This window comes from Haliaeetus albicilla, chromosome 9, assembly GCF_947461875.1.
Source record: "Haliaeetus albicilla chromosome 9, bHalAlb1.1, whole genome shotgun sequence".
In the NCBI taxonomy this organism is placed as follows: Eukaryota; Metazoa; Chordata; class Aves; order Accipitriformes; family Accipitridae; genus Haliaeetus; species Haliaeetus albicilla.
Window position 1 is genome coordinate 37,573,431 of NC_091491.1, and position 12,736 is coordinate 37,586,166.

General features: G+C 40.6%; 1 protein-coding gene across 1 annotated transcript in view; it reads left to right on the forward strand.

The window, feature by feature from the left end:
- Positions 1 to 8,585: 8,585 nt before the first annotated feature.
- The window catches only part of SPATA16 (spermatogenesis associated 16), an 85,860-nt gene continuing 81,709 nt past the window's right edge, over positions 8,586 to 12,736 (forward strand). The window contains exon 1 of the mRNA XM_069792708.1: positions 8,586 to 9,161. Coding sequence (XP_069648809.1) covers positions 8,586 to 9,161 — 576 coding nt within the window. The remainder of the gene's footprint in view (positions 9,162 to 12,736) is intronic.

Sequence of the window (12,736 nt, forward strand, 5' to 3'; positions counted from 1 at the left end):
AAAGAAAGAAAGATATTAGATTTTTTACTAAGTGTCCAATAAAATTAGTGACTTAGGAAGCTCTAGCACTGATTTGCCAAATTTCTGCACGCCCCAACTTCATTCTAGTGACATAGTGTAACCGAAAGGAAGGACCGCTGCCAAAGTTGTCTTTGTTCAAATGGGGTGGTCCTAGTCAGGACCTTGGATGTTGCAGCTAACTTTTTACCGTATAAAATATCACAAGAGGTAGCCGCAGAGTTTTGCATTTGGTGAAGAGAAACACCGACAGATGAAATGGTAGCTCTCATCTAACACATCTCTTTTCGATTAACATGAGTTAATGAGCAGAATTGAGGGGACTGTAAGGAGACACCCACCTTGGGGTGGGTGACCAGCAACTAGAGTTGGGTTCAATCATGGTAACCTGTTTGTCTGGTATAACTAGAGCAAGAAAAGGATCTGTATCCTCACCTCTCTTGCTATGTGTTTGATCTAAGTGCCCTGCAAGGTGTCAGGCACCTTCTTTGCTGGGGATCTGACAGCTGATATGTTTTGTGTACTGCACAATAGGTAATGGAAGTCGTTAGAGGTCTGCTAATGTCTCCTTTAGGTTGGGGCTTTCCTAGGGCCTGGTCCCATAGGAATGTGATTATTCTGTGAAGTGAAAGAGAGTTCTCTCTATACTGTGAGCTCTCATTGAATTCCTACCTCATCCTGCAGGCAGGGCTGCCCAGAGCAGTTCTGAGATGCAGACCTCTTAATAGCATGGTGGCAGACCTAATCAAGCCCATAGCACGGTCTGCGGCAACCTTCCTAAACCAAACTTTGCCCCTCTGCACTCGTTCTTTACAAGTACTCAGCTCCCACCATTTCAAAGCAATCTTTTCAGAAAATCAATAGTTCTTCATCTCCTTCAGAATGAGAGCAAGTAGGACACTTGGACGTTTGCTTTGTAATCTCTTCAAAAATTGCTTTCTTGTCTTCCCAACAGAATTAGGAAATATTGCAGTACCAAAAAAAAAAGAAAAAAAATCTCAGGCTTTTTCAGCACAACGTCTCAGTTGTAGGACCAATCTTTGCATTCCTTTTCATTTAGGGATTACCCTAAGCTCACTGGTCTGTTTATACCTTAGGCACACACATACATCCTTGTTCCTCACACAGAGGAATTATTTGTTCTCACAACTCCACTTTCAGGAGCCTGCTGTAGAAACCTTTACCATTTTAAAATTTCCGTTTTCTCTCCCTCTTCCCTCTCAGTAGCCCTTTAGCTATGAAAATGAACTGCTCTGCTCCCGCAGTGCTGAGCTGCTGAATCCAATCGAGGAAGGCTGGCCACGCTTCACATCCCCGTCAGACACAGCGTTGACCTTTTTTTCCTAATTGACAATGCAGGGCTTTGTGCTAATAGGATGACATCATTACGCAGAGCTGAAATGCTTTCCCTGCTGTCTCTTTTGTCTCTCAGTATTTTTCTCCCACACTTTTGGAGGAAGTATTTCACTAGGAGGGAGTGTAAGGAAGACGGTTACACAGTGCCTAAAAAGCATATGCAGAAAACATCCTCAATTTCCTTCTCTCCAATTTTTCCTTACTCGCACTAGTTGCCAGCCACATATACTGAGCCCTCACTATGTACCGAATCTCCCTTTTCCTTCTTCCAGGTTATGATCACCAATGCTTTTCTATATTTGCTTTGCCTCACTGTCCTCAGATATGCTGCTAGGGAGATAATGGTTCCTTCCTGATTTTGAATTATAATAGTAGTTGTTAGCCTACTGTCCTTTTACAGCTCTAATTTTATTCAAACAACTTGTTAATAAGATCCTTGTGCATCTCTATAGCAATAAATAGTTAACTGAGGTGCTTAATTTTGTGTTAAATTGTTGGCAGTCAACTTTTGCTGTGATACTCAACAACGTAAAGTTTTAAAATAATAATTCAAAGAATACATGGAGGGGAAGAAGCCCCAAAGAAGTGGAAAATATTAAGAGCTTCGTTTTAGCTGTCTTGTGAGATTGGCTTACCCATTTCGGTGAGCACTATAGCCTTTGAAGATGCTACCTTAAAGCTTAAAAAAATTGCCTTAGTGCTGGTTCTAGATTGGCAGTCACATGCCAAAGCGTGCAGTCTCGGCTAAGCCAACAAACCAAATAAATACGTATGATGGGCTTTCGGTGGAGAAGACAGAAAGAGCGGAAATTTCCCAGTTCTGCCTATCCCCCTCTCTTTCTCCCCTCTCCCATGGCTGACATATTGGACACTCCTAGCTCACGGTATATATTTCCAGCCTGCTTCAGTGCCTAATGAAATGGATTAGCTCAGATCCCAGGTACCTCTGTGAATCTGTTTACCCTGAGCTGTTTTAGTTTGCACAGAAATGCCCTAGGAGCTGCGGCAGTAGAAGAGAAGGGTAGTATTGACCAGCTGGGAGAAGCAGCCTCTTAAACCACTCAAGCTAGCTCCATAGGACCGTGGGCGTCTATATCCTTACTTCAAGAAAGGCAAGCAGGAACGGTAAACCAGACAAAACAGAGAGCGAAGAAGGGAAAAGATTCAGGAGGGAGAGAAAGCAGATCCCGTTACTATCCAAGACGATCCAAAATTGGTGGGAATAGGGATTTATCTATTTTCCTTTTTTGCCCAGTCAATGCCCAACTATTTCACAGAAGACTTCTGGATTCCTGGACGCGTGACAGTGATCTTCATGCCATCCTTTCTCTCCTGCATTATAGCACTATTCAAGAAAGGAATGGCAACCACATTATTAACCTATCTTGTGAAAACTTCTCTTGATTATTTTAATTGTAATTCCTATTTCTTTTTGCACGTTATCCTTAAAGACACATTAAGTATTTTAACCAGGATTTGTTTCTTACATTCTGTTTCTGTCATATTTACCTTCAACTTTAGTTAACTTCCATAAGCCGTTGTGAGCAATAGAAAGAATTGGAGTTGCGTTACTTTGAACAATGGTAAGCTTAAGCTTACTGTCTTTGCAGAAGAGTGCCTAGTGAACTATCTGATAGCTGTAAACAGTAAGCATTAATACAGTTTAATATTTCTCTTATGTCTCTAGCCTAATGAGATTAGTGCTTTTTGTACTCAGCACCACATAAACAATTAACATGTGAGTTTCAGCCTCAAAGAGCAATTAGGATAATGTGGTTAAATCCCTGCAAACTACTACGAAAAAAACTTGCCAAATTTCAGTCCAGAACCCAATTTATTATTATTATTATTTTTATAAACAGGTTAAATACAGTGGGTGAAAATAGTGTTTAGAGTGGAAGTGCTGAGAAAACCTTTACTGCAGCAATGTGGACAATGCAGCTGCAATAATGGCAAGTGTGCCCTTATTCACAGCAAGAAAAATGTAAGGAGTTCTGATTTTGCACTGAATGAGCCATTACTTATGTCTATCACAAAGAAATAAGAGTAGTGAACAAAAAAAAGATACATTAAGGTGGGGGGTTTTTTTCCTCCCCAAAGAAAACTAAAAATAAAGAAGATCAGATGTGACTGAGGCTTTCAAACAATAAAAATAGCAAGATAAAAGAACTAGGCTGCTTCATTGCCTAAAGAAATGGCTAGAACCTTAAAAAGTCTGAAACCTGATTGTGAGAGACTCACTTTATGGGCTGCTAAGAAGGTGCTGACCTTCGTCATCAATAGATTGTCTGAGCCTTTGTGGTATTCAGCAGTAAAGGAAGTGCTTAAAAAGTCATCCCGCTGAAAGATGGACTGGAAAAATCTCCAGTTCAGATCTCAGCATAGCTGTTGTCGGTGCACATGCTCATTCAGAAAGTCTGTCTGTAAATCTAATACAGATAAATCTTTCTTCATTTTTAAGTGATAAAACTGGAGCATCCTCACCTTAGAGATGGATCAGGATATCTGGAATTCAATATAAGTGAAATTATTGTAGAGGAGGGCAGCTAATGACCTATCTGTTGTGGGGCTTAGGATGTGTTTTGTTATAGTACTATATTTCTCTGTCTGTACTAGACGACATTGAAGGAGTGGGATAACACTTGTTCAGGTACCAGTGGTATAATTTTCTTATACTTGCTCCATAGTTTTGGATGCAGTTTTGCCTGTTCCAACATTTGCACTGAAATGAACTGTGGCAGATGACTGCCCTGTGGTTTCAAACGGCCTTCTGGGAGAAAAAGACTATTATAGATGAAAGAGTTCGGTTCCTATAACTTTCTGGAAAAGTTGCATCACTGTCTAAGTAGTATACCAATACGGCAGCTGTCATTATATGTATCTTCTAGCAGGGCGAATTAGCCATGGTGGGGTATCATGCTAAGACAACTACATGGCTGCTGGTACACAAGTGAGCTCACTGGAAGACAGATGGGGTATCTTTGCACAAAACGCACGTGTGTTGCAGATACAGTCATGCTCTGGCTGAAAAATGTTGTGCTGTTATCCTCTAGAAACGGTGCAGCGTCGAACATTCACAGCAGAGAGCACAAAATACAGATGGACCACTAATGACTAGAGCTTCTGGGACAGCAGATGAGGTACAGCCAGACCATCCTGAGCGAGGCAGCTTGTACCTTATGCTGCAGAGGAAGTGAAAACAAAACAAAACAGTGACAACAGAAAGCTCTGCCAGTTCTAATCAGGGTGGGGGGAGGGATAATTATTGCTGTCTCCAGATCTGACGCCTGATTTTTCCCTGAGCTTTAGCAAGGCGTTTATGGGGCATGTTCCGTGTCAGAGCATGGGTCCACTTGGACTGCGGTCGAATGGTCAGTGTAAAGAACCTGCTTCAGAGTCAGAAATGTAACTGTCGAGTCCCCTTTCTGCTTCCCAGCTGCCATATCTTCCCCCTAGCCTCCCAAATCATGCGAGGGTATCATCCAGCAGGCCAGCACTGGGGAATCTCTCCTTCAATTGCCTTCTTCCTCCATAGCCTGTGCTGTAAAAGGCAACTGTGATCCTCAGAAACAGCGACTCGTGCTGTCTGCTGAAAGAGTTCACCGAAATTGGGAAACAGACCTTTTTCTGAAGCGCAGCCCCACAGAATTCACATCCCAAAGAGCTGGTAACAGCAATCTAATGGTCCAGTTTCAAGGCAGCTTAATCCCCTCTGGGAACTACTAGAAGAAATTCCTCTCTCCTGTCACTCCACTTAAATCAGTGCTGAATGTAGCCCAGTGGTTCTACCTTGCTATATGTAGATTCAGGAAGATAGCACTGCGGTCTTTGGTGTTTAAAAAGGTTTTACTTCACAACTGTAAGGGCAAAAGCCTTTTTGGTTGAAATCAAAGTTTAAATTCTGAAGAAAAAAGGGCTCATCAAAGAACTGGCAAAGAATTTAACAACTAGGTGCCAGATAAAGGGCCAGTGTGATTTATCAGCAGGTTCTTCTCTAATCTGATGTGAGATAATAGGAGAAGGTGTTGAAAGCAGAATCAAACTAGATACAGAACAAAAAGCATAAGTAATAGGGTTCATAAGATTATACACATAAAGAAGTTTACGTTACCTAGTAGGCAGGCCACTCTCCCCAAGAAGGTTTTCTTAGATATATTGGGAAATCAACAGACAAAACCAGAAGATATTGCAAGATAAATGATCTTACGTTCCTTTTGCCTTTTTTTTTTTCACATAAGCCTCTCCATTTGGAGAGATGTAGTTTCCTTACCAACAGAGCCAACAAAATACTTAGCTGTAGCAGCTGGTAGTGCCATGGACAGACATCTCTTAGCAAAGATTAACCCTCAAATATGCAGAAAGCTGAGCTTGCTTATGACTGATCAGGAAGATCATTCCTGAGAGCTCACAAATTTAGAGTAGTTTCCTTCTGACGATAGCCCTAAATTGTCTATCTATATTCCCTCGCACAGTGATTCATTAGAAGCATTTCACAGTAAACGCTTCCAAAATAAAAACCAGACATTTTAACCAAAGTCTTGGGAAAAATACTTAACTGACAAAGATAATGATTTTCTAAAAGCTTTTCCATGGAAGTGGTTTTTTTTTTATTGAGGCAGTGATTAAACTGAGCCTGCCTGAGTTATAACGTGCTTCCATTGCACAACCCAAAGTCATGTTAATCAGCCTGAATACCTAAAAATACAATAGGAACAGTATAAATCCACTTGATATAGCAAAGTTCATTTCAGGTGCTGGTCCACCAGAGAAATATCCATAAGTGATTAAAGAATTACCGGTGTGTATTTCACAGTTTGTGCTCTGCTTTTTTTTATTCCATGGTAAATCAATTTAAAATTCTTAAGACAGTTTCACGGCAAACAGTTAGGTCCAGCCAATTTCCCATTCACACTGATATCAGCCCCCATCAGATATAGGGCTTTGTCTTTGTTAGCTTTCTGGTGAGGAGAAGAGTCCACTAATTCTCCTTGAGGGCTCCTCAGTACTATACGGCTGCTCAGAGGAAAATTCCTGAAAACTTGTCTCTCATGTAGACACTTAAATCTCATTTTCTAGAGTTCTATAGGACCTTCGGTGAACAGCCCACCCAAGAGGCTGTGAAAGTCCTGCGTTCCCCCTCCAGAACATGGTATAGCCATATACTGCGGGGCCACGGGGAGGTCCATCGCAGGTCCCATACGTGACAGTTATGTTGGCACGACATGGCACCAAGACCGTCAGGCTCATCCCCTCAGCTGGTGCTGAGACTGGCTGGAGTCTCTCTGCTCCGCTGCACAGCAAAGATAAATCATAATTTCCTAAATTAGCTAGTGCTGAAGCCAGCACTGAAAAACGCGGCTTCCAGTCTTTAGGCTATGCTATGGTTTGTTTTAAAAAGGGATTGAATGTCTTACAAACAGGTAAAATTGCTGCCAGATGCAAGTACATTAGCCTTTTCCAGCTGCTTTACTGCTGCCATTCAAAATAGCTTGCTATAAATATGATTCCTTTGAGCTCTATTCTGACAAGTGCGGAGCACTATCTGGGAAGGGCCAGTGGTTTTCCATCCCCATTGAACTCAGTAGGAGTTGTGATTGCTCAGCATATTGCTGAAAAAAGTCTGCTGAAATTACCTTAAATCACACAATTATCCCCTCACCTCTCGCTCCTTCTCTTGCAGTCGTGGAAGGAGGAATAAGTTTCTCCACAGGCAGTTCTGCTACAGTAAAGTTTTCAGCCTGGAGGTAGCGAACAAATGTCAAAAATCAACGAGTTCCCTGCTTCAGGGCTGGTGATGGTCCTGGCTGCAATTCAGCATAGCCAGGGGAGGAGGGGGGAAACATGACAAAGATTTGAAACCCTATTTACAGTAGAATCCAGTATCAACTTCTCCTATGGCCTAAAATGCCTTCGCCTCTTCCTTTTACCCCTTTCTATAAATTTCTGCCTATTGCCTAATGCCCATTGCCCTAAACAATAAAGGTTCGCTGTACCACAGCATCCAGGACATATTCCGGCAGCTTTTACCAGTGCAGTAGTGCATACTGTAGGGCCCTTAATAAAAATCAACACGTTGCTTATTGTTTAAAATCTGTTTCTGGCTGAAGAGAAATGCATTTATTATGTATCTTTCCTGTGTACAATCTGTACCTGTAGTTAAGTCCATTAAACTGGTGCTAAACATATGGAGGTCTGTTGAACAATAACACAAGGTCAAAAAAGGCCGAGTGCTTATGCTTAACAAACCATTCTGAAATATGATCATCGTTAAAGCTATTCACAATTAAACTTTTCATAATTGATGGAAAAACTGAGAAAAGAATTACCTGTGCCTTCCACCTTTTCACTCTGAAGTCAGCAGAGGCAGATGAAAATCAACATTTCCTTTGAATCTGAGCACGATTATGAGTTTACAATGCAGATCAAGTCACTTTTCCTATTGTACGGGAACTGCTGTTGAGAAGAGGCTTATGAACTTGATTCTACACCTTGTTCTACCAGTTTGAATCCCCTGCTGGTTCCCTGAACTGAGAGTTAGGCTGTTAACCACTGGCAGAGGGTTGCTGCTTAGCTGCAACACTCCAGTGTCCTTTACAGACAGTTCAATAAGAAATAGCTTTGAAACCCAAATCCAGATCTGAATTTGGCTCAAATGCAGTGGAAGCTGGGACCCCACTTGGAGCTCATGCCCCTCTGGAATATATCCAGTCTGCCTGATTTTTGAACACCCCTCTCTGACTTAGGTCACCGTGCTTACCAGCTCTCAAAAATCAGGCCACGGTGATTTTTCGCGCTCCGTAACAACATACAATGTGAGTCAATCAGTCACAGGGTTTTGGTTGTTTTCTTTTGATTAAAAGCCAGATTTTTCCCTTCTTGTTGCAGATATAACAAACTGGTACACTGGCATTACTTTACATAAACAAACATCCGTTATCAATACTATCAAAAATATTTAAGGGTCCTTAAACTTTTACACAAGAAAGAGAAAATAATTACAGCGAGTCTGATATTCTAGGTACTAACTACTGAAGAGTTTTCTCTCATAGTCATGCCTACAATATGCATAGCGGAGAAAGCATTTGCATGCTTTTTTTGGCTTTGCAACATTTGAGTATTCTTAACTTTTCTACATTTTCTCCTAGTACTCTTTCTTCGCTCAAGTTACGGCATCAGAAAGCAACACTGACTTCCAAAAAAATCTCATAAGCATGGATGGCAAGAATGAAACCTCTCAGCAAATGCGTAGAAGTAAGGAGTCAAGTGTAGCAGCAAACAAGTTGAAAGATATTCCAGAAGCACTGCAAGAGTTCAAAAACCACCTTGGGAATGGAGCAGCAGAAAATATAATGGAGAGAACACAAATAGCAGAGAAAAAGGAGGAAAAACAAAGTAATAATGTAGACAGAGCAAGCCGTAAAAGGAAATCAGAAAACAACGATAAATTAGCTGTGGAAGAAGAAGAAGAAACAATGTTAGAGACTGGCAATCAGTTAATCCCGACACCTCTGTCTCATATTCCTCTGAAAACCCTAATGGACGTAGAAATGGAGTTGGTCTACACCGACGAGGAGGAGATTTCCTTCGAGTTTGCCAAGCCTGTGGCATCTACAAGCACACAATCAGCGTGTCGTGATGCTGAAAAAGCAGATGCTCTGAGCACACCTAATAGCAGTGCTTTGCCCTACATTGACGAACAGCTTCAGATGACCCTCCAGGAAGCCAGCAATTCCTACAGGGAGAAGAACTACGAGGCAGCAGTGGAGCAGTTCTCAACAGCACTGGAGGTATGGGGTTAAAAAAGTACGATCACCATAGCAAAGTAAATTAAAGGCTGTCATTGTACTGACTGGGTGTAATAACATCAAAGTGAACAAGGAGCACAAACCTGGGATGTGTATGGTTTAATAAAAATCCTGAGATGCAATTTCATGTGAAATCTGAAAATTAAGAGCTATAAATAAATCATAGATGGAGTGGGTCACTGGACTGAACCAAAAAAATCTCAGGTGATTTTGTATTTTTCTCTAAGCCTTCAACTGTATTTATGTATGGAGGAAATTTAAGCCCCACAGAGTGAAAAAAATTGCTCCTCTTTTTAATCCCAGCTCAATCAGGGGCAATGATATCTCAGTAATCAGGGGAGTTCCCACTCTACCCCAGCTGTCCAGGCACTACTGGGTGAAATGTTTAATCCTTTGGTTAAACAAAAGGTCTGGTTTAGTCTCTCTTTTCCCTACAGCATTTCCATCATGCACTGTTCCCCTTTTTTCTCGAAAGCCAGAAGATGGCCGCTGGATCTCTGTAGAAATCCTTTTCTTTCTGCATGAGAAAGGACAGGTCTAGTAGCGAGCACCCCCCCTCTGGACACAGATGGCTTTTTCTTCAGCAACTAAGAGTCCAAAAGCTGGGGGTTTTGTGGAAACAAAGACTTCTTGCCTGCCTGAGAAACTAAAGCAATAATACGACCTTGGCTATGATCTTTGAAACTAATCTGTGATTTTCATGACTTTCTGCCTTTAAGCGCTCAAACTTGAGCTGTCTTAAATGGATCTGTTCTTTGATACGTAGTTATTTCTATGTTTTCAAAAGCAGAGCCCTTCCCAAGTTCCAGGCTGAGCCCCCCCCAAAGGAAGTATCTAAAGACCTTTGACGTTTATTAAAATCTTAGCCAGCCTTGCGTTTTGTCACTAAAATATAAGAAGAAAAGAGTAAAAGGGAGAGTTCCGAACACTCTGGCAAGGTTGCAATTAATGTCACAGGGGGAGGGAAGAGAAAGGAGGTGTAGGAAAGCCCAGCAGGTAGGTCATGGTTACATCCACCAGCGTCCTGTTTCCTGGAAGCCAGAGCTAGCAGCATTTACAGTAAAACTGATTGTTTGGAGTTGTATCATTATTCCCAGATTTCTCTAGTGCTGCTAATCTCAGTTAATTATATTGGAAATCCCTTGTATTATGACCATGTAATTCATAATGTGCCAGTAGAAGTCATGGTTCATAATAATCACATAATGGGCAAGGACTTAGACGTAATCAGATTTTAGTTACCCTGTCGTGTTTCCATAATGCTGCTATAAAACCAACATAATCACAAAAAAGCACCAGTTATTTAAAAATTTTTATCAGATTGATGTACAGTATCTTTCTCTCTCTTTTTTAAACAATGTAAGATAACAAAAATTGGATTACAATTGCTGGGAACAGACTATGATAAACTGTTTGCTTGTGTGCAGAATGAAATTTAATAATGGCATCAGCCTCTCAATTTTTAGTAATGTTAAACCTGTTAAATAGTAGCACTCTACAGCCAAAGGCTGCTTTCAAAGAGGTAGCATTACAGCATTTTGAAAACAGTATCTCCAAGAGCATAGCTGTCTTGTAAACCTTGAAAGACACCCTATATCCTCACAATTAACCCAGCTGCTAACATTTACTGTGCAGATGAGGGCTTGACTTTTTCCATGATACATGATGCAAAAACCCGCTCTTAGTAGCTGTAAGGATTTTAAAGGCTAGCGTCTGCATTGCAAATAAAATTAAAAAATAAAAATAAAAAACAAGAAAAGAGACACTTTATTCTTTACAGGAATATAGTTGGTGATTAGAACAGAGGACTTGCAAGCTGGACTCTCTGGACTCTAATGTTTTGTCTCCACTCTGACCCCAATCACTTCAGCTATACACTTGACATCCTGAAAAAGGGTCCAACCGTACTTGTTTCAGCACTGTACTGCCCAACTTCATTCAAAAGCATTTGTAAAACATTAGAGGTTTGCAGGTGACAAGCAAGTAGCCTACTCCTGTTTTTTTCTACAATACTGAAGACGTTTTATTTTAAAACAATAAATATTATAGCAGTGAGTGAGTGAAATTAGAGTGCCATCCTTTTTAGGCTTTTTTTCCCCCCATACATTCAGAAATGAGCTGTGATGGGGACAAAAACACTTGTCACTTGAGAGGAAAGGAGTACTTTTCTGCTCCTAAGATGAAATGGAAAGGCTAGCTAATAGACATCCTGGTGAAAGAATAAATAGAGATTAAAGAATTCCTTCCTGGGATTGAGGACAGAGTGACTGGAAAATCACAGAATTGTAGGGCTGGGGCTTCTCAGCAGCCTCTTAATCCAGCTCTCCTCAGAAGCAAAAACCAGAATACCCCTGAAAGACACTTTTGTACTGTTTCTAAAAATCTCCAGCAAGAGGGACTTCTCATCTATATCAGCAAGCTGATAGAAAGTTTTTCCACATCTTCCATGCTGCAAAATAGCCCATAACTTTTTTTTTTTGTATCCTTATTTGACATGAAGAGCAATTAACCACCCTACTCTCTCTGTACTTGCAACCTCTTAGCATCTCTCTTTTCAGTCTTCTCTAAATGAAATAAATTCAGCCCTCTTAGTATTTCCTCCCAGGTCTCATTTTCTAAACCTCTGTGTTGTTTTTGTTGCTTTTCTTTGCATCATCTCCAATTTGTCTATTTGTTCAGATATAGACAAATTGGAGATGTTGCAGAGAAAACCAGAAAACTTAAGCTGCTGAGACTGGAACTGTGGTTGTTTTGCCCATCGCTTTTTGAAGAAATGAACAAAAATTTCCTCTGCATTTCATGTGGGTGAAGAGACCCATGATATGTAATAAGCTCAAAGGTCACAGAAATTCAAAGTCAGAGTTTCTGGTGCTAAATGTTTACAGACATTTTTCAGGTTTAAGGAAATTAATGCTTTAGTCTGACATTACAATGTTTCGAGTTAGACACCCTGATGCAGAAAAGCGTGTGCATAGCGTTAAATTTGAATAGTATCACTAAAGTTACCTTACATATTGCAAATATGATCCATTTCTTGGCTCTTCTTTAGGCAGAAATGTCTTTTCTAGATCCATCTATATTATTCACGTCATATTATCATTCTTTAGATCATGTTGGTTTTCAGATATGCAAATAACAGGCAGTTCTGAAAGTCTAGCACTGAAATTATTGGATTTGGGGGGACAAAAGGAAAATTATTAGTCAGAAAGGAAAACTGAAATGCTTGTTTAATTTAGAGACTTTTATATGTTGGACAGCATGCTGCTGATTACCGCAGACATCGGGAAGGCAGTATTATCAGGAGAAGAATTGGTGGCTTCTCGCTATTTCTGCACTATTTAGCTACCATTAAATTAATCAGGAGGGACTTAGCGTTAGTCAACTGCATTACAGTTGGCCTGGGAGAGGAAAAAATAATGCTCCCTTGGAGAACTCTCACCATTAGAGCTTAAGAATTAAGTACTTTCTGTTGCTAGTGAGCAAAATAGCTGAAGAAATTGGGGCAATAGTCTTCACTCTTCTACCTCCTAGCTCAGTAATACAGTATATTATATATA